The sequence below is a fragment of the Tauraco erythrolophus genome, chromosome 8 (genome assembly GCF_009769465.1).
Source record: "Tauraco erythrolophus isolate bTauEry1 chromosome 8, bTauEry1.pri, whole genome shotgun sequence".
Taxonomy (NCBI): Eukaryota; Metazoa; Chordata; class Aves; order Musophagiformes; family Musophagidae; genus Tauraco; species Tauraco erythrolophus.
In genome coordinates, this window is record NC_141472.1 from 26,161,852 (window position 1) to 26,187,150 (window position 25,299).

Consider the following 25,299-nt stretch of genomic DNA (forward strand, 5'->3'; position numbering starts at 1 on the left):
GATCCAGATCCAACAATCCAGAACTTCTGAAAATTCTGTAGAAGGTATTTTTGAAACCGTGAAGAAAGCTTCTTGTTCAGTCTGGCATTTTGATTATTTTGCTTGTTGTCTATGACTATATTGTGTCCGCCTGTGCAGAAAGGCTTATCAGAATTAACAAGGTGTCAAGACTTCGTGATTTTTAGTACTGCTTCTTTGCCGCTGAGGCCATTGGCCTAATTTGTGGATCTGAATCACAGACCTTAATGAACAAATAAAAATAAAATCTCTGTTCAACATTTTCCAAGTATCATCTTGCAGGCAGCTGCAAAATATATTCTTCTTTTAAAGTAAATTTTGTTATACTTGCATGTCTTGGTCATCCATTGCAACTTAGTCCAAGCTGGCAGTTAGTACTGACACATTGACGTTGCTTTGTTAAGGACATAGCTGCAACCCATGGAGCAGCTCCCAGACTAGCACTAGCTCACCAGTAGTCCACCCAGTCTATTAAGTCTAATTTTGACAACATAAGTGCACAAACCTGTTCAGGATGCTGAATAAATTCTCAGTAGCCGTCACAGCTATTCTGTTACTGGTTCCTGTTTTGAATGTAACTTGGAGACAATTAAATGAGACAGGTATATCATTTAGTCGGGATGATATGTATGAGCTAAAAGCTGCAAAGACAGTTTGGGTCATGTGGCCAGGCATGTTTACATTGGAGTTTAGTACTCTTAAACTGTACAGACTCTTCAGAATCCTCTATCAAAAGGGGAATTAACATCTGTTACATGTATCATGGACATGAAGGATTCGGTTATGAATCGTTTTGCATCAGTCTTTCTGCTTCCTTCAAGACTGCTTAGGTACTTTGTACTGTAGCTATCCAAGTTATGTTCTGCCTAATTTCTAGGTAAGGAAGGGTATTGTATTTGCAGTTTGGCAGTGACTTTGGCCTCAGAGTGCATAAAATGTTAACTGAGTTTAGTTTTATCTTTCTGAAGTTGTGCGTTCTTACAAAACATTCTCTCTATTGTTCATGCATCGGAAAGCAAGCCACAAAAGTGAAGTGAGAAAAAGCAAGAAATATGCTTAAAAAAATCACAAATATGCGAATTTGGATGAGTGTTTAATTTATGTAAATTATTCTTTATTTTCTTAGAATGGAGTCAACAGAAAAATGTGAAGCAGTGATTGCTCATTTTAATGGAAAATTCATAAAGACACCAGCAGGAGTTTCTGGTACGTTGCACATATTTCTAACAAGATGTATGAATGGGTTACTGCTTACATAGTGGAAGCCTGTTACACGGATTGTTGTATCTGGCTTCTCATTCAGAGGCAGGCTTATTAAAATTAAACTGTGTCTTGTTGGATGACTGTCATACTTGCTCACTTGGAGCACTGTATATCACTTTTCTACTGTAAACCTTTTCTAGGAATCTAGTAGTGTTCTCTCCTAGCAAACAGGCAAGCAGCTAAGATGCCTTAAGCCAGCTATGCGCAAATTTACATCCCACATAATCCCAGTTGAAGTCAGGAGACAAGTATGCGTTGTGTGTGTATCAGAACAGAATTTGGCTGATTGTCCGTGGACAATTTTTTTTAAGAGAGGCAAAAAATGGACTACTTTTGCCATCTGTTGGTGATTTTTTCAAAGCAATTTAAAAAAAAAGATTCGATTAGAAAAAGCAGATACCGGAGTAGTGCCTTAACACCAGGCACTTTTCTTCATTGGGGAGTTGTGACCCTCAAGTCTAAGTAGGCTTTGAGGTCCTTCAGGAAGATGGAAGGAGGTCAATGAAGAATGCTACTTCTAGAAATATTGTGCAAGGCAAGATGCAGAGACGCTACATAGTGCAATTTTGTTGTCACACCAAGTTCCTCATCAGTTTTTCTGCTTTGTCAGCCCTGTTTCTAAAAGTCCATAAACACTTAAAAATGAGGAAAGGAAATTCAGAGCAGCACAGTAAAATAGAAAGAAAAGAGAACAATAAAGGAGGAAAGAATACATGCCTGACATTCCAGGCAGCTTTTGGTAAACATTTTGTTGAGAATCCCAAGTGGGAATTTTACAAATTACATTCATGTGGTTGCCGAAACCGTCTTTATCCTGCTGATGAAATGTTCTCTGCAGCCAGACCCTGACACCGAGGAGGAGGAAAGCAGCCCTCGGCAGGCAGACAAGAATGTGGCTTGTTTAGTAAAACTACATACATGCCTCATCCCTGAAAGATTACTCCAGTTTGAAGCAGTCTGTGCTGTGGTAGGGATGGAAAGCTGCTTCAGAGCACAGGAAACCACTCCCTTTCCCAACACTAATCTAACGCGGGGTTTTGACTTCTCTGGCTTGGCTTTTGCAGACCCTTTGCATTGGGATTGATTGCTGAGATTATTTAGTTAAAACTTTGTTATACATAGAGGCTATAACATTTACTTTTCTATTTCATATATTTAGCAATCCATGTTTTATGAGATGGAAAATCCCTTTAGGGGCAAGGAGATCATGGAATGATTTTCTCTGAATGCTGACTATGCTCAGATCCACCCTCTGTGATTAGTTTTATAGTGCTGCTGTGGCTGGGACATAATTAAGAGTAAAAGCATGGAGAAACCAAGAGTTCAAAATAACATATAGGGGTTTCTATCAATTAGAGCCAGTAAAAAAAAAAAAAGTAACAGAACCTCCTATTAGTGCTTTTTAGTTTGCTCATTTTTATTTTCACTTGCATTATCTTCTTCTTAACGAACAAGCCATCAAGCATGTCATTGCTAATCGTGCTCTTCTTTGCTGGGCCATTGCTGAAGCTGGATTTGCACCCTTATATGATCAGGTTCAACCAGGTAGAAATAAGAAGTTGCTGCATGGAATTGTAAGAACTATTTCTGCAGTGTGGAGGAAAATGTTTACCAGAAAATTGTGATTCATTAGGGACTAGAAATTTGTATAAACTGGTGATGGTCAAAAAGTGAAAACGAAAGAGAAGTCTCAAGATACAATCTACCTCATGGACTTTAACTTCTAATACTTACTCGGCAAAGTAGTTGTCTAGGCTCTCTGTCTCAAATAGGTAAGAAAGCATTCACCTCCAGAGACTGATACATCTTTGCTGTCAGCTGTCCTTGCGGTTACAAAGTGTGTCTAGATGAGTTGCTCAGAAATAGATAACTCTAAATGTCTGAAAGTCAGTTAGGTGAGATGAGTTGCACCCTCCATGACACTGAAAAACGCATCAGATAAGTAGGTGCATAAGACAGTCATGGAAACCTTGTTTATTAAAGACTCTCAATTTTGTTATATAGGATGCAACCCCAACTCTACTTTTCCATGCTAGTGCTATGAAGTTGTATTGCTCCTTGGAAAGGTTTTTATGGAGTTCAAATTCTTCCTGAAGTTACCGCATAGCAAGCACGTGTCCAATAATGCAGTGTTATTAGATGATGCAGCTTATGCATAATAATATACTACAGACTGCCAAAAAGTGAGGCAGAGTAATGCAGCAACTGTGCTCTTGGACTCCTGCACAGAGAAAAGTGGATGTAGTGGGAAAGCTCTTGGACAAACAAAGGTTGTGAAAATGTTTTGAAATACATTAGCATCCTTCGAGGTTATAGAGGAGCAAGTTCAAATACATGCAAAATAAAATCACAGAACTGGAACCGTGTTTAAATTAAAACATTGTGTCCTAGAAACTTGGCTAAAATCAGCAAAGAGACCTAACTATAAAAACACTGTTATCAGGATGAGGAGGGTAGGAGAGACAGGCCTGTAATGAAATAGGTGTGGGAGGAAGAACATCTGTTCAACAAAAACATGCTTTCATAATGCAGCTTTGTTATTTTAGCTAAGTTTGGGTTTAGATGGAAGAACGGGTTAAACACAGTTATAGGAAGCATAGGTGAAACCTCCTCTGGAGCATGAGAAAACAGGACAGAAAAACCTCTGTGAATCTGAGAGGGCCAAGGGTAGCACAGGGGACAGTTACTAAAGCATCGACTGTAGGCTTGAGTGACTGGGCACTGATGATACTGAGCAAACCGAACCCACTTGTAACAAGCTATTCGGACTTTATTACCCTGCTCCGTATTAGCTTAATGAAATATATTCAATATTTAGTGTGTCCTTCTTTTTCTTCTGTCAGGAAGAAGGAAAGTTAGTTCAGGGAGCAATTTCAAATGCACTGCAAGTTGGTATAATCCTAAAACTCCTAGAAGTGGTGTGTTAGTTTCACCGTTTGTTCTAGTTGAGGTTTGTACATTTGTTATGTAAGTTACTGTAAAATTTGTTCTGGTTTATGGACTATGACTTTCTGTCCGTTTCTCTCAATACTTTGATTTTTGTATTTAATTTTCTTCTCAAGTGTATGTTTATTACGATTGCCGTGATCTTGAAATAACTTTTGCATTTAGTTCCACTTTTCTCTTTAAAGAATTATTGTTTTCAGTGAATAATGTCATATTTAAAGCTTTTCTATTCCCCTCTGAAACATGAACCCTCATGACATGAATTGGAGGAAACAGAGACTAGACTAAGGAGCCAGGACATAGAAGATGAGTTTTGAGGACAGAGCAGTATACTTAGCTGCCCTCCCCTAAAGATGATACTTAATGTTCACTGCCTTTTTGTCTTGTGTTGAACGCGTAATAATTGTAGAAATGATCTGCTGAGCAAAATCATGAAAGGCATCTCTTCTTCCCTGTCACAGCACCATGTAGCTGCATGATGATACATGAGAATAATTATATAAATAATTACATAAAGCAGTTGTGCTGTAGAATACGTAAGGTATGTGCAAGTCTGAGTGTATCTGTCTCTCTTACCTTTAAAATGAAAAATACACAAGTTAAAAAGTTACAAAAGTTTTATGCCTGTTGTATAGGCTTTATGGATTATTTAATACTTCTTTTACTGAAAAATAACTTATGTGATTTTGTTTCAATGTGTGTAAGGTCGAGAGCATTTCTGCTGAGCAGCCTGTACCATTTTTGCTTCAGGAAGGGTGGGTTATGGTGATGACCCAAAAATCATAGGTTATCCATGACCCACTCTCCTTTTCCCACTTACAGTAAAGATATTGGTCACTCAGATTGCGTTTCAGGGAGGAAATTGAAGACAAGTGTGAGAGCTCTACTCTGTGCTGTTGACTGTAGACTAGGAAGAAATCCACCACTGTGGTAGATGCTACTGTTTGAAATGATTCTGATCTTGGACATCTTTCTAGTGCAGGAGAGGAATGAAAATGGAGCCTTGAAGTAGTTATCTTGTGTCAGTCATTTTCGAGCTTTTCCTGTGTGCTTACCTTTGCAAAGTATCCAGCACTGCAGATCTCTAGTGAACTTAAGCCGTTTGACCATAAACTCCCATTTCTTAGTTATCTTTCACAGATCCTTTAGAAATAATCCATGAACTGCATTCTGAAAACCACTGCTAAAGGGTATCAAGAGGTCACAATGCTGGCGTTCCTCCTGATCGTCACACTGAAGGCAGAGGAACGAAGATTTTACCCATTAAATCAAAGATTAGAAGCTTTTACTGTTTTGATTCTCGTAGTTTATAATTACTGCCTAGCTTTATGAAGCAACATTGGAATAGAAAAGAAAAATACTATATAAACCATTCAAAATATGCTCCTGTGTCAAATTATTAAACCCTGTGTAAATTATTAAAGAAACGTAACCCTGGGCACTGTTGGGTGTATGGTGAATGACGAAGAGTATCTATTTTGTTTCTCTTTAAATGTGTAAAGCTACTGAGATCTTGAGTTGCACAACTTTTTTTAATTCCCACATCTTTTGGCAAAAGTTTCTAGCTGTACAGGCTTGCTCCATCATTGAAGTGATGGTTTGATGTCAGAATTCATTAGTCCCATATGCTTTGTCACTAGAAAATAAGCAATGAAAGTCACTAAAAGATGCAGTTTAATTGAAAACTGATAAAGAATAGTATTTGTCCTGGTTTTACTGGGATAGAGTTAGCTCTTCTTTTTAGCAGCTAGAAGAGCTCCATGATTTGGTTTTATTTTAAAAATATTTTGTTGTATTTTTTTAATATCGGAAAGCAGGGTTAATTGAAAAGTTGATAAAATTAGCCATGTAAAGTTAAGAGTGTAAACACAAAGTCCAATACAAGAACAAAATTGATGTTCTTTTATTTATAGTATTACCTGGTACGTGTTTAGGTAGACACTGAACAAACAAAAGACTGAATTCTAATGTATACATGTGCACAACATATGTACGACAAGGAAGTATTTACTCTCTGGACTAATATTGCACTCCCATCTTTCTTCTGTAAAAACATTAGCTCTAGTGGAGGGTGATTCAGGGCAGGAGGAGATGGTCAGCACTTTTCACAGCCAGGTTTTAAAGCACTGACCTGCTGTTAAAGCACAGGAAAGCTCACCATTATGGAATGCCTCTGTGGCAGCAGCTCAAAAGACATCTACAAACCATTGAGAGTGTCTGCTGGCAGTAGAGTGGGCATTTTAAACATGATGTCTTAGCTGCAGAAGCATAAATCCAGTGTAAGTTGTAGCCTTTTACATCATCTATCTCTTAGCTGTGAGCGCAACTCTGAATATTCATACTATGCCTCTCTATTTTGCACATACAGGCAAGTTACTGAATGATTAATGATCCCCTTTGTCACTGGGCCTGTACACTTCCCAACAATTAAACAATAAAAATGACTCTCCCTTCCTTCCTGGACCACAAAAAAAGATTGCTTGACTGGTCTGTAGGGCTTGTTGGAGTTTTTTGTTTATATATCTCTCTGTTATATACATGTTTGTATGTGCAAGAGAGAGAGCAACTTACGTATTTGTGAAAAAAATGAGGAAAGGTAAGGTGAAGAAATAGATTTCAGATTTAATTTTGAAGAGAGTAAGAGCTATGTTAATTATTCGGTGACAAGGGGATCAATAGATCACACCTGGCTTCTATGAAGGTTTTTCTCCTTCTCATGACCCTCCCTCTGATGATTGTCAGTCATTGTGTTCTTGAAGCAACAAATGCAGTAGTACTCAGGTCACATGTATGGAAGAGCAGCCAAAAATTGGAGTTAGACTTTCAATTGCAGCAGTCCCCACTATCAGCGTTCAGATCTTGAACTGAAATCAGGGAAGGCAAATGCTATAGAGCAGCAGTTGGCGGAATTAAATAGATGGTTAGATGGTTTGCTTCATTTTTTTTTTTTTTTTAATGTGAATTGGAGCTTTCACAGCATTTGGCTTCATTTATGGACACAGTGAAGAGCAAGAGAAGCTGGAAGGTCGGAAAAATAAGGTTTTCCATGACCAGATCTGTGTTCAGTAAGATGGAGCACTAACTTCTGGCAAATCACAAATTACTGTCTTTTAAATTTCTTTTTTCATTGCTGCATTACATATGCAAAATCCAATACATATGGATAATTCTTCTTCCATTTTTTGTTTGTCTTTAAGTTTGTCGGGAGAGTATTTCCAGTAGCATCACAAAAGATGTTTCATCATTTAAAATTTAGCTGCTTTCAATTACCTGCTGACAAAAAAAATCATATTTATTCTCAAAATAGATTTTAATGAACATTTTATTCAAGGAGTTGGACAGATTTACTCTGACTTTATCTTTTATAAAAATAATCTTTACCTTGAGACAATGGGAAATGTAAGCATGAATAACATGAATAACGCTTTCATAAAAGCTTTGTGCAATTTACTATGGGGATTTTTTGTGAAAGCGTAATGCAGCTTTAAATAAAGTATTTGCTACCTGTGAGAGCTACCTTTTCCCCCAAATATGCCAAGAAAGAAGATTTTCTCATGATAGAAGACCCTAAAGCAAAACTCAATTCTGGGAATGCCAAAAATCCCCTCAGGAATGCAAGATTTTGAAGACAATATTCTCCAGTTTCTGTCTTCTACTTCAGGGCTTCTGTTGATTTCCTTGTGCATTTCCTCCGCTGTCCGTAGGTCTCCAATACTTTTTTCAGTGTCGTTAGCCTAACCTTTCCCTGGTTTATTTTATGATTATAGGATTTTAATTACTATTTTCTGTAAGATAATACATTTTAAAATTAATTCAGTTTTCATGTTTAGTACTAAAGTCTGACTCTGATATTGAAGTTATTTGACTGCTGAAAACCAGCACATGGACAGGAGAGGTCCAAGTCTCTGACGGGAGTGTGGTCAGTGTAGGAGATGAGACAGGCAACCACATGCCAGTTCTGCCTCTTAGTCCACCTGTCTTTTACAGAGAAGGCTGTCAAAAAGTGTGTCATGTAGGAAGTGGATATTTTCCTGGTAGAAGCAGAGCTAGTGTTCTAGGTATGCCATCCAAAGCCAGGGATGACTTGGCCATAAGTGTTAGTTTTGTGCCAATGGTTTAAAAGTCAGGCTCTCTGCCAGGTTAGGAGTCTCTGAGGTTTTCAGTACCAATCATCTTTTGTAAATGCAGACAGAGCGAAGAGCACATGGGCACTGGCCATGGTTGTACTAATAGATTTTGTTGCATGATACAGATATGCCACATTTTTTCTTGGGGTTGTTTTTTTGCGGGTGGCCCTCCTGCCCCATGTGTTTACGTTTGGGAAGTTGCATGTTTCCAGATCCAGCCGTGTCTCATGCAGGTGTTTCCAAACAGCAAACGACTGGAGGAGTGTCATGGTAAAGCTTAGACAGCTCATGTGTTAGGAATTACTGGCAGAGAAGTGTTCACATCCAAGCCATAACAGTGCTTCCACCCTGTGATTAAGGAGGGTGTGGTGTGATGTAGCAGAGCTGTACTTCAGCGTAGGTACTCAGAAACTATTACAGTTTAAGCTAGTAATAGGGAAAGAATACTATGCAAACTTTTCTTTTTCGTTACTTGAATTTTGACATTAGAATTTAAGGCATGGTCAGGATTGCATTATGGGAAAAAAAAATTTAAAAAGTATAGCAATATCATTTCATGACAGTATGCAAAGAACGAGATAAAAGAAAAATCTTGACGAATTTCTGGTTGCATTGTGTGCTCTTTATAGAGCAGAGATAAAAAAAATGGGTAGTTGTGGCATTTTTTTCAGTGCAAGGTGGCAGGAGATAAAGGTGCCCACTCCACCCTGCCAGTTAGAGTAAGTGGAGGTACTGTGCCAGATCTTCTGGCTGTTCTGGATAAACAGAGCAGTTTAAGTTTTGGGACATTACAGAAACCTCCAAGGGGTGAGGGGAATGTATTAAAGGCCTTTGGCTGGATATATTCTCCACTTTCCTTAGATGTAACTCCTAAGAGGCAAAGCTCAGAATTCAGATGGCAGTTCTTATTCATCTCCAGACCTACAGAGTCAGCATATACAGATCATGTTTCTTTCCCACAGGTTTTAGAGAGATACATGGCATTCCAGATGCTCTGTTTGTGTGTGGCAGCTATATTTGTGCTATGCAGAACAATCATTGATGCTGTAGTATGAGTCCGTGTTACTTAACTGTCATATTGGGAATATAACTTGAAAAAACATACCTCATTTGGAGCACTGAACACCTGTGTATGAACGCTGCTTCAGCTAATATTCCTTCTTTCTTCTCAGTTCCTGCAGAACCTTTATTGTGCAAGTTTGCTGATGGAGGACAGAAAAAGAGACAGAATCAGAATAAATATATACAGAATGGAAGAGCATGGCACAGAGAAGGCGAGGTGAGACTTGTAAGTCCTCCCTTCAAGCTTTAGTGTGGGTGTACAATAATGAATACTTACAAAAATGATAGGCATTGAGACTTCTTGGCTTGACTCGACTCTTCAGCATATTAAAAATGTGCAATCAACTCTTACCTGAGAGTTTGCAACTCTATAAAATACTTAACTGTATCTTTCTTAAGAGGAAAAAAGACAAAATGCAAAACGCTAAATCCCACCTCATTAAATAAACAATAAAATCTCTTCAACTTGGTCAGGAATATGCCTGAGATATTTCTTATATTATAAAACTACCTGAAAAATAACTTTATTTCCATGTAGCAAATAATCCTTTGATTTCTGCAGCACTGAAGTGCACATCACTTTCATAAGATTAAAATAGTACTATTAAAATAGTATACCAATGCAGTGCAGCATTAGGGTTTTTTTTTGTCACAGCTTTGTTAATCTCTCATTTACATGAGACAAGGAAATTCAAATATGTCTTCTGAAAAACAGCTCTTCCTATTCATTCTTACAGTTAATATATTGTAGGCAACACCCTAACATAATCCTCTTCATGTCCTGCCTCTGAAACACACACGTGTTCTCTTAGCCAGATGTTTCATAGATTGCATTTTGTTCCTCATGCTGGGAACTCAGAAACTTGCATTCATGGCAAATATCGCTGATTCTCTTCACTGTATAATTACTTCTGTCAATTAACCTTTCCCTAACCCATTGTAATCAACTATTTCAATACAAATTTTCAGTTAAAAATAATACAACTAGAGAAAAAGTAAGAGAAATAGTTTACGATAAAAATGAATTTTGTCAACTCTTTCTTTCCACTCTTTTTTTTTTTTTTTAAAGGCTGGAATGACACTCACATATGATCCAACCACAGCTGCTTTACAAAATGGGTATGTTAAATAATGGCACACTAAGAAAAAAAAAAAGTTTGCGTTATGAAAGATGCAAAGAACTAGCATTTAATAAATATTTCTGCATTTTCTAGATTTTATCCGTCACCCTACAGTATTACAGCAAACAGAATGATCACTCAGACATCTATTACGCCATATATTGCTTCTCCAGTTTCCACATACCAGGTTTGTCTTTAGAACTTAATAGCTGAAATGGTTCATTGGAGCTTATGTTTATTTATCAATTGCTACATCTGGTTTTATGAACTCTCTGGTAATGCTTCATTTTAATGAAGTGGCCTCTTCATGCTGTGCAGCATGAAAATGATGGCCTTAAAAACTAAAAGTGTGTTTGTTTCAGGAAGCACAGCAATTTAATGAGATACAGGGTGTCTTGCAAAACAAAGCCTCTAACTTGTGCTGATGGCTAAGGTATTTGTAGCCACTTCCTCATTTCATGTATGATTTTTCTCTTGGTTGAGTTCTTTTAATGTCAATAATGTATCTTTAAAATAATTACTCTTTATTTTAAACCTTGTTGATTCAGTTAAATTCTGTTTCAAAGATATTTCTTCATGCTTTTTGAACTTTCCTCCAGGTTGTTTCAGTGAGAGGGGGGAAAAAAAAGCCTAACAATAACGTGTTACGTAGTTGTAGGAAGAAGGGTACAGAAACTTGCTTGATATTAGAGAAGGAAATTTGAAAAAGACTCAGAATTCAAATTGCATTAGCATTTAAATTCGGTGTTTTCATATTAAGAGTATTTAGTAGTCTAGAACTATGTTTCTAAACAAAAGTTACTTTATTTTGAACCTTAAATTAAAACATTAATCGTGCATATTTACTGGTTTTAGAGCCCTGTCCAAAACTTCCCGAAAAGGAATTTTGATAGGTGTCATTTTGAGTTCCTGCTAAGGGATATTGACAAACAATTGAACATGCAGAGAAATTAAATGGAACAGTTTTTGTACTTTGATATGAATCTCTTAGGAATGCTCAATTTTAGGGCATCATACATTTCAGTTTACATACAACTTGCATTTAATGCAACTAGTATGGCCATCTCAGATGTATGTTCTGGAATTACTACTTGAGACATGCCAATTATCCCAGTGTAGGCTAAATGGTTGCCTATTTTGACATTTTACTGTTTAACACGTAGACAAAGTAAACATCAGTGATTCAGGTCATATACATAACATAATAACCAAGTAACCAAAATACATCAAAATAACCAAATACCAATTAAATTTGAAAAATTCTTATGACTATGTTAGAGGAAGGAGAAGAGGCTGTTTGCTTTTTAGTGAGAGAGAGGTGCTGAGTTTTCTAGCTTACTATGGGTGAAAATGAATGTAGAAGACTATGTAGAATGCATATAGGAGGCTAACAGGGGCACTGTGGGTCATTTGGTCAGTATTCCCTTGCAGAAATTTCCATATAACCTGCCATTTTGGGTGAGAATAATGAAGAAGAATTGTCTAATATTAATTTGGAGCTCTAATGCCTTCTTGCATGAGCAAAGCGTTATGTAGGAGGTAAAACTGTACTCTGGAGTAAAGGGCAGCTGGATTAATTTTATATTAATTTCTGAGGTGACTTATGCAAGACAATGTTTGCTCTCAGCAGACAGTGCTGGTACTGTATTTTTCAATATATTGAATCATTCTGCTTTGTATAGCAATACTTCAAAAATTACAGCAAGTTTTCACCCAGAAAAATATTCCAGTAGAATTAGCTGCTATTCTTTGTTAAAATAGAAAATATTTATCAATACAGGACTTTTAGATGTTCAGAATCTAAGTAAAAGTTAGAAGTTGGCATGGAAATACACTTCTTAGGAATATAGTATCACTTTTCTGGGCTTGTCGAGATAGACAGACCACAATACTGTATGTTTCCAGAAATATTATTACCAGTATTTCATTTTACATGGCATCGAGCTTAAATTATTGTGGATGGAGTTATTAACATCATTATGCTTAAAGTGCCACAGTAATAGGAATTGAAAATTAAATTCAAGTATTCTGTATTGGGGAGGAAGGAGGTTCTCGGCCAGAAGAGTTTCACAATTTGAGCATTAGTCACATCTTCATCACTGATCCCTTCTCACTGAAACCCTGCAGCATTCTGTCATCTACGCAACAGGACATATCACAAGAGCATGACTTATTTATTTTTTCTTTGAGGCATGGTATAACCTGTTCCTAGATTTATTCTTATTAAAGGTAAACAAATTTAATAAAGTTTCGGCTAGTGTTTGTTTCTGCAACTCCTGTATATCCAAATGACAGTACTAAGCCAGTTACTTATCACAGTATGAGCAGATTAACCACAGCTTTAGTCAGGCTGTACCAGTATTTTAGCCATTAAGCTTTTGCCTGAGGAAAGGGAGGGTTCAAGTGTGTTCTGTTTTTGCACTCCTGTTTGCTCTTTTTCTGATTGAAAAATAAATAAAATAGTACTCTGATTTGAAAGTCAGTACCAAAAGAATGGAAAGAAGTATTTCCGTCTTGCAGAAAATATCTTGCCTGGATTTTTTTTCAAGAGTGTCTGCCTGTCCTGTTTACAGGACTCTGAGAATGATGGTAGAAGCATTTAAGGGGCTTTAAATGTCCAGCAGCAGTGGTGAGTCAGTTCTGCACGAGCAGTACAGGTCAGACAGAATCCTGCCTTATCCTACGCATCTAGAGGAGATGGAGAGGAAGCATTTCCATTGGTACCTTTAATATTTCTTACAGCATGATTTTTCAAAGAGCTGTTAAAACCAGCTCTTTTTAACTAAGATAATCATATAACCTATTAGTTTACCTTTTAATCTTTTAAATTTACCTTATCATGCAAAGTTAGGCATCCGACCTCAGTTTGAGTTTTTGGGTAGTCAGTGTTTTTGAAGAAAACGTGCTAGTTGCACAAGCAGGAATGCTCGTCAGGACCTTCTCATCTTCCTCTGCTTTGGGAAGAACATACCACAATGTCACGGAGAAGAACAATTCTCCTAAATCTTCTCCTTGTTCCTGCAGAATTCCTGGTTTCTTTTTCCCTTGTGAAAATCCCACAATTCATTTTATTCTGATCACACTAGAAGGTAAATGATGCTATATCTTCTGAGATCCCAACTGCTTTTCCCCAAAAGAATTTCAAAGACAGAATGCGCCTCCTTTTTCAACACAGTAGAAATCTGTCATGCATCTATTTGAGCCCTTTCAGTGTGCTTGATAGAAGTTCCTGAGACCTCCACTGAACCCATGATATACTGTTCTGAAAGGTGTATGTGGTACATTGTCTCCAAATCTTGTTTCTGATTTACAGGTACAAGAAATACACTTTATATAAATCAGTGTTGCTCCACAGAGTGACTGATTGCATTAAAATGTGAATAAATAAGGGAGGGGGCTTGTTAACGTGGTTTATTAAATTATTATTATATCTCAGTTGGAGTACTCAGGAAAACAAAGACTAAAATGAAAAATGAAATACTGATTTTGTTCTAGGTTCAGAGTCCTTCTTGGATGCAGCCTCAACCATATATAATGCAGCACCCAGTAAGTTTTTATTCTTCTTTGGTTTTGTGTTACTGATTGTATAAACACTTTGCATACTGTAACCATCAGGATATAGGTCAGTTAGTGCCCAATTACTTCCAGAGTTTTGACAATTACATCATGATTAAATCATGGATCAAAATGAAAAGAGAAACAAAGAAAGTAACCTGAATTGGAGCCTCATTTTATTGCCTTCAGGGTATTGAGGTGATGAGGACAGTTAAGAGTTACCAAGTCACCATCCTGAGGAAAATTTTTTTTTTTCATTTATTTATTTATTTATTTATTTAAATGAAAATCACTTTGCAAATACCAATGTTTTACATACTGTTTACTTACCAGGAACTGGAATTGAAGACCCAAGGTTTTAGAATGGGTCTAGAATAGTTCAGACTGGATAATTTGTGAAAAGACAGATGGATGTAGTGATACAAATGACATTACGGGCACTCACTTAGAAAACCTGCATAGCTTGTTCTGGCTTCACCGCTCATGAGTAATGCTCGTCTCCCTACCCTTTTGGCTGTGGCATCTGTACCAGACTGTCAGGCATTCTGATCTATACTCTCCCATGATATTTTTCTTCTTATCTATGTCATTTGCCAATTAGATACCATTATATCTGAGACTTATTAGGTTTCTGGAGTTGAGCATTACAAATAACAACAGGCGCTTTAATATATGCACTCCTGTAGTTAACAAACAAGTCTGTTTCCAGATATAGAAAGGATGTTGTCTTGACTTTAATTAACCTCTCCATGCAGATTATAGAATGTAAATCTCCTTGGCAGAACATTTTCTCCTTGTGCATGCAAAGAAGGTGATAGTGAACCAGAACACTCTCTCACACACTTCGTTGTTGTTGTATTTGTGTTTTTTGATGTTAAACACACATGCACACAACTGTTTTTAACTTTTCTCTCTACAAACACGGATTTTCATGAAAAACTATCTTGCAAATCATGCTGTGAAAGACAAAAGATGATATGTTATGATGCTATAAGGTGTATTAGTTTCACAGGTATACAAGATGAGATTTCTGTGTTGAAAATAAAAATCTAGATTCCTGACTTAAGTTCAGTTTTGGCCTGTGCAAAGACTGGTGCTGTCTTGCTCATTTGCTTTGCAGAGAAGCTCGCAGTCTACAGACAGGAAATTCTTTCAGTGTTTGATGTGCCTGTGACTCATTTCATCTACACTGATCACATGGTTGTTTTTCCAACTATACTCTGTATGTTTTTTTTCTTTTTTATTTTTAAGGATTAGTTATTGATTCAAAATACTGGCTTTCAGCACACTGCAATTATTTCTGTTAGTTTTGAGCCTATATCAATTTTAATCAACACTTCTGCAAGTGTAAGTCATACAAAGTATTTGGAAATGTGTTTTCGTATAACATGATTGGTAAAATGAAATTTGTTGAAAACCCTCCATTTCAGATTATTCTGAAAACCTTATGAGTGTGCTCTCCATATTTAGCAATCTCAAATGTTTCCAAGTTCGACACGTACCTTTTTTGAAGTTAACAAAATGGTACAAGAGTGATAGAAAGGTCATCACGGTAACTAGTATTTAGACAAAGAATCAGCATTGCTAACCCACTCTTCTAAAACATGTGTGCTAAATGAAACCAGCCGTTAAGTAGGGCAGCTGTCTTGTGTGTGAACGTCACATGTGATGGGTAGAGTTTTCCTAACATAAATGTTCCTCCAAAACCTCCGTTACTAAAGATGAGACAAAAGTTTCGTCCTAAAGCCTGAGATTCCCAAGCTTAAGCTATGTGTATCTATACCTGGTAAGGTGCACAGATTTTGGCTTTAAAGTTAGCGTCTTGTTAAACTCATATTTTACAAAGTGTTTTCAGCAGGTGTCTCAAGTGCATTGTACATCAGTTGCATAGTCAATAGGAAGTCAATGCAGTTCTTACCCCATTACAAAAGTGTGCACAACACATCTGCTCGAGTAGAGAATATTGAGAACGCCCCAGACCTCTTTCCTGAGTCAGTGCCTAGGCTGGAGGAGAGTTCTTGTGGTACACCCTCTGGGAAGGACAGCCCATACTTAGGCTCTCAATCAAAAATGTAATTAAAATGTGAGTGCTGCCACAACGATTTCTTTCTTTCTCTATTTTACTAGGGTGCTGTACTGACTCCCTCCATGGACCACACCATGTCACTACAGCCTGCATCGATGATAAGCCCTCTGACACAGCAGATGAGTCATCTTTCATTAGGCAGTACTGGAACAGTATGTAGCAATTTAATACAAAATAGAACTTACACAAGTAGAAAATACTGTGTATAGATCACAGTACGAGTGTGCAGCTTGCGTGTAGGAAAAAAGTAATCCTTTAAGTAGTCTTTCATCCAATAAAACATTAAGAACTGTCCCCATTTTTAAATCATATTCAGCAGTTTTTATTCAGTCTATTAGCTTATCAGAAATTGGAAATGAGTAAATAAAAATAAATGAAAGCAAATGAAAGGACCCCGGGAGGTAACTCCAGAGTTGTACCGAAAAAGAAAAAATATTTGTTTTTACTCTTAAGGAGATCAAAGTTGCAGAAAGCAATACGAAGTGTGGAACAGAAACTAAACAAGAAGAGATGCAGGCTAGCTTCTAAACTGAAAGACTCTTCTCTTCTGAGCAGATAGATTTAAAAAATAAAAGATGATGATTGGGATTAACAGAAAAAGAAAAGTCCTCTACGTAGTGTTGGAAGTTTAAATTTGAGTTTTCTCAAAACAGGTATCTCACTTTTCTGAAAACCCTATTGATTTCAGACACAAAGTCTTTCTCTCATGTATATTGCTTTAGGGAAACAATTAATATCTATTAAACAATATCATGAGTGAATACTCTTAAACTTACATTGGGTTTTAACACAACTTAATGGACTCTCTGTCTTTCTAGTACATGCCAGCCACAACAGCTATGCAAGGAGCTTACATACCCCAATATACACATGTCCAGACAGCAGCAGTTCCTGTTGAGGTCAGTATATTTTATAAAAGACCAGTGATAAGAGACATGACTATGATACTAGATTTTTTTTTTGCTAGGAAAACTACCATTTAAAGCCTAACATTGTAACTGTGAATGTACTGTGAATACCATGTATGTTAAAACTATGAAGTGTCATTGTTCTCAACTAATGTAACTAGTATTATAAAAAGAATGACCTGTACTTGTAGCAGTACAGTACTTGGAGCCGTCTTCCATACGAGCATAGCTCAGACGAACTTTGTGTTTTGTGAAACCTGACTTCCAACAGGAAGATGTCCAGGGGACATACTGTAGTTTGATCTTCCGTTTAGTTTTCCTGTCAGCAGATTTCTCTGCTAACAGACTGTGTTTGTAACTTTTTGCAAAGAATCCCGATTTTACCCTGGCCTCTCAGGATACCATGCATATTTGCCTAATAAACCGCTCTGCAAGTCCAGTTGAAGAGCATAACTAAGTGGTAGACAATAGTTTTTCTACTATTTGGACTTAACTGTACACCCTTTCATAGGTCAGTACTTTTTTAACACAGCAGCTAGACGAGGTATGCTGTAGCTCTTGTATTGAGAATGAGTGCTAGGCAGTCTCTTCCAGAGCCTGTAAGAAAAAAAAAAACCATTTCATTTCAAAGTCTGCTTCTCCAGAAACTCCAGAACTTGTTTGGTTCAGTTTATGCATCTGCTCATGGGGGTCAGGGAAAGGCTTTTGGTAATGAGCTCATTGCACTGTCCCCATTTTTAGTGCCAGAGCACTATCAGCTGAATTAATTCCTTGGTTTCTGGGGTTGTGTGTGCAAAGTCCCAACTACAATTTTTCGTGTTGCCTGGTGCCAATCGCACCACAGTACTCAAAGCGATAGTGTTTGTGCATGTGGTAAGTAGGTCCCGTCGTTCTCGCTGCCCCTTCAAAAGGAGAGGGGGAGAATGCTCTTTTGCATTTGCAGATAGAAAATGCATTTATTAACTCCCTCTGTGTATTTATTTCTATAATGTCAGAGGTCTTTTTAAATTATCATCAAAGCAGCTGGGGAAATAAAAGGTTTGCATGACCATTTTATTTCTCTATGTAAATCAATGCAAAGTTAACACCTCCAATTTGGCATACCCCGCTTGAGAAATGTTAGAAAGACTTGAGATTTGAAGACTGTTAATTGCATGAGTTGCATGGAAATACAGATTGCAGATAACATTGTGTAATTTTGTGTCTCATGTCTTGTCTTCCATTTTATTTACAGGAAGCCAGTGGTCAACAACAGGTTACAGTAGAGACGTCCAGTGACCATTCTCCATATACGTATCAGCAAAATAAGTAACTGTGAGGTAGGGGCTCCTCCTGTCATGTGAAAGATATGAATTCAAAGATTATTTTTTTTTCATAACTTGCAGTACTCTATTTTGAAAATTCTGTTTTTATATCATAAAATAACACTGATAATATCTGAGGACAGGCAGTGAAGTTAATTTGAACTTGGCCAGAGTTAGAAGCTGGGAAAGGAAGCACAGGTTCCAGAAGTAAGTTAATGAATTATGAGTAATAGTGTTTAAATAATTTTTCTATAGCATAACTGTATGATGTTGTATTTTAATTTGTTCATCTTGGCAGCATGCTGTATACAAGAATAACAATGAATTAGTGCAAAAATACTAGAATTGCAATGCTAAAGGGAACTGTATTTATACATATAATATCCTCTAGTTTTGTGGTACATGCACGATTTGGAAGCAGCTTTGTGACTAACTCACAGACTACAGGAAGAGGGGTGGTCTGGCAGAAATCCTTGCTGACCCTTTCTCCTGAAAACTTCCCTGCTCATCCTTTATTCTAGGAAAAAGAAGTCTGGTCCAGAATTTTGTCAATGAATTTTTAAGCCACATCCTAGCTTGGCTGTAATCCTAGAGTTGTTTTACTTTCTTACTGGAGGTTTCCTCTGGTTTTGCTTGCATGGCCTTTCTTTATTAAACAATCATTAGCTTTACCCAGACTCCTTCCATGCAAAATTTTTGCTTTCTGTAGTTTACCATCCTGAAAATGTTGTTTGCACTAACCATCCCCTTCTCCATCTTCCATGTTTTAAAATTCTGGAATTTTAACTCATCTTTTTCTGAGTGCTTTTTAAACCAGGCAACTTGACTACTTCATTTTTTTAGCATATTTTGTAAGGCCTCATACTGAAAAATTCTGTTCAGCTGCAATCATGTGTTAGTGGCCATCTTAAAAGGGTTTTTCTACAGCCCTCATGGTGTTTATTAGATACTCAAAAATCATGATCAGTTATGTGTCAGGAACTTCTAATTGTGTGATATTCTCCCTAAAGGTATGGATCTAACAGTACGTACATTTTGCCATTACCTTTGATTTTGCACATCAGCGGTGCTATTTGACAACACTGCTCTCATCCCCGTTACTGGCATAACAACTTCTTATATGTTCAAGAATGTAAAGATAGAAACAAACCAATGGGGAAACTTTGCACATTCAACAGATGGCACAGTCTGCATAGCGCAACATATGACCTGTGTTTATTATTGTAGTCTGGCCAAACGCCGGCGTCTAGAGAAAGCCCACATCCTTGATTCACATCCAGGGCAGGAAGAAAGCAAAGCCACAGGCTCTTCTCGTTATCCTATCTCCCAGTGTTAAAATCATGGCTCCTGTGTGTTTCCTGTGCCAAGGCTATTGGCTGGTGTTAATCGCTTTTCAAGGAATTATTTTTTTTTGCCTTAAGTCTCCCCTGTGGGCATGTGAAACCTCCTTACCAACAGAGATCTGTGGTAGCATAATCCTGCACGTCGTCTCTCTGTCCTGCCTCTCTCTCGCACCCTGTCAGTATCTCTCCCATAGGCTGAGGCCGGGCAGGAGGAGCAACATTTAGTCTCCTAAAAGGATGAGCTGTGCTGCCATCTGAGACACGTTTTATAACGATGACTGTGTAGAATACCGAGCTCTGTGAGCAACTCCGTGCCTTTGCTGTAAGCCACTCCTCCGCGTATTTTAATCTTCAGAGAAGTGCGGTTACCTGTATTTATATGCGGTAGGAGCCAGGGAACTCTGTCAGCAGTGGCTATGGCAGTGGGCACGTGGGGAAGGTTAATATTACTCATCTGATTTCAGCCTCAGAGTATGGCATTTGGTATTTCTGTCCCTGGAACATGTTGGTACTTGTCGTTTTTCAGACAGGTGAAGGGGAGGGAATTAACAGTAATTTCTTACCCTAAATACAGCGAACGCTGCGGTCTCTTAATTGTTGTGGCTTCGTTACTATTGTCAAATTGAAACTTCTTTGTAAATGCACGTGCAACACTTTTGGGAATGTCCTATTAAAAGTCAGTATACATACTGCCGTAAATAAGAGGTAAATGACAGCTGGCACATTTGCACAAGTGGATGCAGTCAATCAGAATTACACGGCGTCTTTCCTTTCATGGCTACATTTAATAACTTGTAGCATCTTTTTTAAAAAATTGCTACTATGTGAAAATAGTCAAAGCCCCTGTTATAATTATATTTGCGTTTATAAATGTACAAACCTTAAAATAACAGACTTTGTCTCGCCCAGAGAAATTAAAAAATTGTCTAAACTTTTTTTCGTTACCTGGTATTTTTTTAAACCCATATGGCAATATAAGCCGATATAGTAAATTAGGAAGTCTTCCTTCAAGTTTAATGAGCCCTGAATTGCTGTTAAGTATTAACCATCATGGAGGCACAGTAGCTGTCTCTGAGTTGCTGTTGTAACTTGTACTTAGGCTCCCTGAGGCTGCACCGAAAGAAAGTTGTGTTCTTTTTCCAGAGATCAAAAGCCTTGGAGATGCCACAAGAGCAAACTCACACACTCAGCCACTTTTGGTCAATTAAAAGGAAACAACAATAGCAAAACAACAGAGAAGGAAATCCTTTTGAATGCAGTCTCGCAGTTCCCCAGTAGGAACTCTGCATGCTGAACAGGTATCAGAGATAGGGGGGGAAATACCATACAGGCCGTATCCCGACAGAGAGCCTTGTCCTGGGAAGGGTCAAGCACCTGTAGTGCCCCCTGTGTTACTGCTCAAATTTGTACTCAGATTCATGTAGTCTTCTCACAGCAGTCTGAAATAGGAAATGATGTAGTTTTACGTTAGGAAAAAAAAAAAGGGTGCAGTTGTAACTCTGCTCTAGCTCTGACCTTTCTGTGTTACAGGTGTCCAGTGTTGACCTGGCCTGGAGAAGGGTGCAAAGGCTGAAACAATCATGGATTTTACTGATCAATTGTGCTTTAGGAATTATTGACAGTTTTGCACAGGTTCTTGAAAATGTTATTTATAATGAAATCAACTAAAACTATTTTTGCTATAAGTTCTATAAGGTGCATAAGAAAAACCTTAAATTCATCTAGTAGCTGTTCCCATGAACAGGTTTATTTTAGTAAAAAAAAAAATTTTTATCAAGTGTTATGACGCAAAAAAAAAAAATATTCAAATTTCTGGATATGCACAGATGACCACGAAGACTTATTCACGTGCATGACAGAATTTGTGTTTTGGTTTATTTTTATTTTGTTTGTTTCTTTTTTTTTTTTTTCTTAATTGTATGAAATGGGTTTTCTGAAGTTTAAAATAGTAAAACATCTAAGATGATGTTCTGTGCTTGCAGTGTGTGAGTGTTGCTTTAGTGCAGTGTTGCAGTTATAGTGTCTGGTCTTTTAGCTTTCTGTTTTTCTTTTAATGTAGTGTGAAGTGTCTTATCCTTTTCTATAAATTCCAATTTGCCTTAAATCTTTCAATGCTGTAGCTGTTTCAGTAAGTAGTCCAAACTAATGGTGTAGAATGCTTTGACCAAATGAGCTGGTCTATTATGCCTTGTAAAACAGCAGCATAGGGCTTTTAAAGGTAGTCAATAAAAATTGCTGAAAATTTGGCTTTTTTAATGTGTAGTAAGTGTTTTTAATGATTTTTCACATAATATGTAAGGTAGTGAAATGCAAGAGGGGGGAAAAATGTTTTGTGTGAAACACATTTTCTGACTGGGGAAATTTTAATAGGATAAATTGTTTGTAAGGCCATATGCCAATAGTTCCCTCTGATAGTTTGAATGATTTAGGAACTCTGCTGTATGATGCAATGTAAAATCTTTTTTTGCCTTTTTTCAGAAACTAACTTGATGTTCTAGTTTTAGCATAGGTAGAGTAGGGAGTTTGGGGTGGGGATATCACCGAATGTTTTTGTCCTTCCTTTATACTAATGATAGTGCTTTAGGATGAGGATCGTGCTGAGACTTAGCAAACAGAAAAGTTGCTATTACAGCAAAATGGCAAAAGCTAAAGGACTCGTTTTCAAACATACGCTGAGATGTAAGTAGAAGCATAATTGATTGGGTACTAGCTCTCTTTAGTAGGTAAATAAAAAGAAAAAGACTTGGCACTTTTAAAAGGTAACTTTACCAAAGAACAAAGAGCCAGTAACCAATAATTCTGATTTGTCTCAGCATTACGTCTTCTGTACTCTTTATTTTTGCCGGACCAGTTTGCGGTTAGGAGAATGTGCCTTTTTTGTACATTTGCATTTAGGTTTTATAATTTTAATCGATGTATGGACACAAAAGCATGAAGGAAGACTTGGATCCAAGCAGTGCCACACTTTACATCATCACTACAAGTGTTAAGTGTAAAGAAAACCAATTTTGAAACTATGAAATTCCTGATTCATAAATACACAGTTATTTGTACTTCACATATTAGATAATTCACTGCTACTAAAGCTCTTTATTACAATTGCATATGTTTTAAATCGAATGATAAATTAAGTTGTCTTCCAAAACTGTGTACTTCTCTGGTCAGCTGTATATGATCAGTTATCTACCTCAAAGTTTATTTCCTTTTGTATTGGGACAGGTTGCTGGCCCTCCCTGTTTCCACAGACCAAATCATCCTAGCTCGGGAGCTAGGGCTAAGCAGTTGTTACTTTCAAGTATTTTTTAGTTTTTAAATTTTGTGTGAGTATTGGAGTATAGATGTCGGTGACATTTCATAGTTTCAAAAGTAAATTGCTGCTCTGAGAAGTGTAGATTCTAGTGAAATACATAGTCATAAGAGATGTGTTTTTGTTTTTTCTTTTTTTAAAAAGTTGTGGTATTATTGGTTCTATGCTCCCTGGAATATTACTGCTTTGTCAAAGTCCAGACTTCCTGCAGCACCTTGCCTGTATCTGGTAACTTTCCAAACCTGGATCTCTCACTACTGGATGTTTTTGCGTTAATTAAAACTGCAGTATGATAGCCGTGTTAGAGGGAGGGAAGAGCTGCTGCCAGAAATGTCTGAACTAAGTGCCATACTCATTGTCTGGGTAAGATTTGGGAAATTTAACCTCTGTACATAAAGAAATAATCAGTTACTTAAACATCACATAGTAGACAGCCATTAAATTATAAAAAATTAATTTATGAAGAAAGACCTTTTGTACAGATTGAAAAAAAAAGATTTTCATAGAGATATCTATATGATCAAGAGAGTTAATTTTTTATTTTTGTTTTACTAGTGCCACAAACTTGCCAGTGGTAACTTATTTGTCCGGTTCAAGATAACTCTGTAGTTTTGTTTCCTAGGACTTGTTGTTAAACGCCAAAAGACATTTTTGAACTGTAAATTTGATTAGATTGTTAGCTTTTTTCTGTTTTATTTCTTTGAAAACTTTTGAATAAAAAAGATCCCAAAAAAAAAAAGAAAATGCATTGTCTTTTTCCTTCAGCCCTTCCTTTATTGGGGGAAAACCCAAATGAGTTATGGTAAAACCTTCACATTTATTTTGAAGTGCTCAGAGTCGCCTTCTGCTTTTTGGTCTGGGTTTTTCCCTCTTTTGTCTTTTATTAAAATAAAATTTTTACTCTTTCAAAACACATTATGAAGTCACTTATTCTTTCAGACAAAACAGGTGAGAAATGTATGATGAAATATCTGATTTGAATGCAAGAACTCTGTTGTTCTGTGTGTCAGCCCGCATGGAGAGTTGTATGTAACCATGTCTGCACACTGTAGTTGTAAACACCAGCCAGTTTTCTAGAAGTAAGGATGGAGACGGAGAGTCACTTTGGCAGTTCGTAGCATTGAATTGCTGCCCAAAAGTCCTTTTGTCTTCCCAAGTGCAGTGGCGTTGGCTGACATACTCGGCTCTGGAGACCAGAGGTGATACTTCACTGGAGTTAAAAATTATCCTGTGTTTGCCTTCCAGCTGCAATCTTTGAGCATTTTATTTCTTTAAAGATAATCTCGGATTTTATTATCCTTTTGGCAAGATCACCACTGCCGATGGTGTGTATCCGATGGAGGACTGCTCTGCCCAAAGTAAGCCTTGGAAAAGAAGCAGAACAAAATACCAACTAGTGTGTCTCCTCAGCCAAATGTTTTTCCATTCACACAGTCCTCCACATAGCTTGGTATTGATACGTATGGTGGGAGAGGGGCTCTGATCTAGTCTTGGGTGCCCAAAGGTGCGCCCAGTTGCAGAGACCAGTGACTGGGTAACCCCGTGGGCTCTTGCGCCTCGCCACCTGTGCTGGGTAGGCAAAGGGGTGGCTCGCTTGCTGTAGGCTGTGCCACCCTGGAGAACCGTCTCTTGCTTGGGAGACAGTCCTTTACATTATACACCTGTTTTTTGATGTATGCAGAGGACTCCACCAGCCCCGCGTCAGGCCAGGCAGCCTGCTGGGTGGGTCAGCTGGGGTCCCGCTGCAGGCAGCCTGCAGCCTGAGCTTTCGGTTGCACGATATTAATGCAAGATACTGAGAATAAATGTGTTTTCAGTGGAGCTAGCGAAAGGGACTTACCCAGAAGTCAGGAAACTTGATTTACCTTAGCTTATGCAATGAAGATATCCTCGACAATGATGGCTCTTATTATTAGTGAAGAGAAAAAAACCTCATGCTGTGTGCTGCTAAACACGTTTAGACTCCTGTAACTGAAGAAATGCCATTTTTACCATTTTGTGGTAATAAATACTGTCCCGGTATGTTCCCTGTCTAAAAAGCAATGGATGAGAAGATGAATAAAGAAAACTTTTAAAGGGTTTTATTGCATTATTCCTGTTCGCCACCATACTGAATTAATCTCAAATTAATAAGCAGTCTTTCTGAGTTAAGTATGAATACTACCATAGCTACATGTAATAGATTTGAATAATGCAGGTTGGAAAGGCTTTTTGCCATCTATTTGCTCTTCTAATTAGCCCCATGATAAACTTGGCTCT

At 37.5% G+C, this 25,299-nt stretch overlaps 1 protein-coding gene across 2 annotated transcripts in view; it reads left to right on the plus strand.

The window, feature by feature from the left end:
* The window catches only part of RBMS1 (RNA binding motif single stranded interacting protein 1), a 96,487-nt gene extending 72,779 nt beyond the window's left edge, over window positions 1-23,708 (plus strand). Inside the window, exons 6-14 of one of the 2 annotated variants that reach the window (XM_086616186.1) lie at window positions 1,145-1,224; window positions 9,527-9,642; window positions 10,486-10,535; window positions 10,631-10,724; window positions 14,033-14,083; window positions 16,220-16,330; window positions 16,997-17,077; window positions 18,321-18,405; window positions 21,264-23,708. In XM_086616186.1, the coding sequence (XP_086472312.1) occupies window positions 1,145-1,224; window positions 9,527-9,642; window positions 10,486-10,535; window positions 10,631-10,724; window positions 14,033-14,083; window positions 16,220-16,330; window positions 16,997-17,077; window positions 18,321-18,398 (661 nt within the window). In that variant the 3' untranslated portion in view covers window positions 18,399-18,405; window positions 21,264-23,708. The remainder of the gene's footprint in view (window positions 1-1,144; window positions 1,225-9,526; window positions 9,643-10,485; window positions 10,536-10,630; window positions 10,725-14,032; window positions 14,084-16,219; window positions 16,331-16,996; window positions 17,078-18,320; window positions 18,406-21,263) is intronic. The other variant, XM_086616187.1, reaches the window with a different exon arrangement.
* The last annotated feature ends 1,591 nt before the right edge of the window (window positions 23,709-25,299 follow it).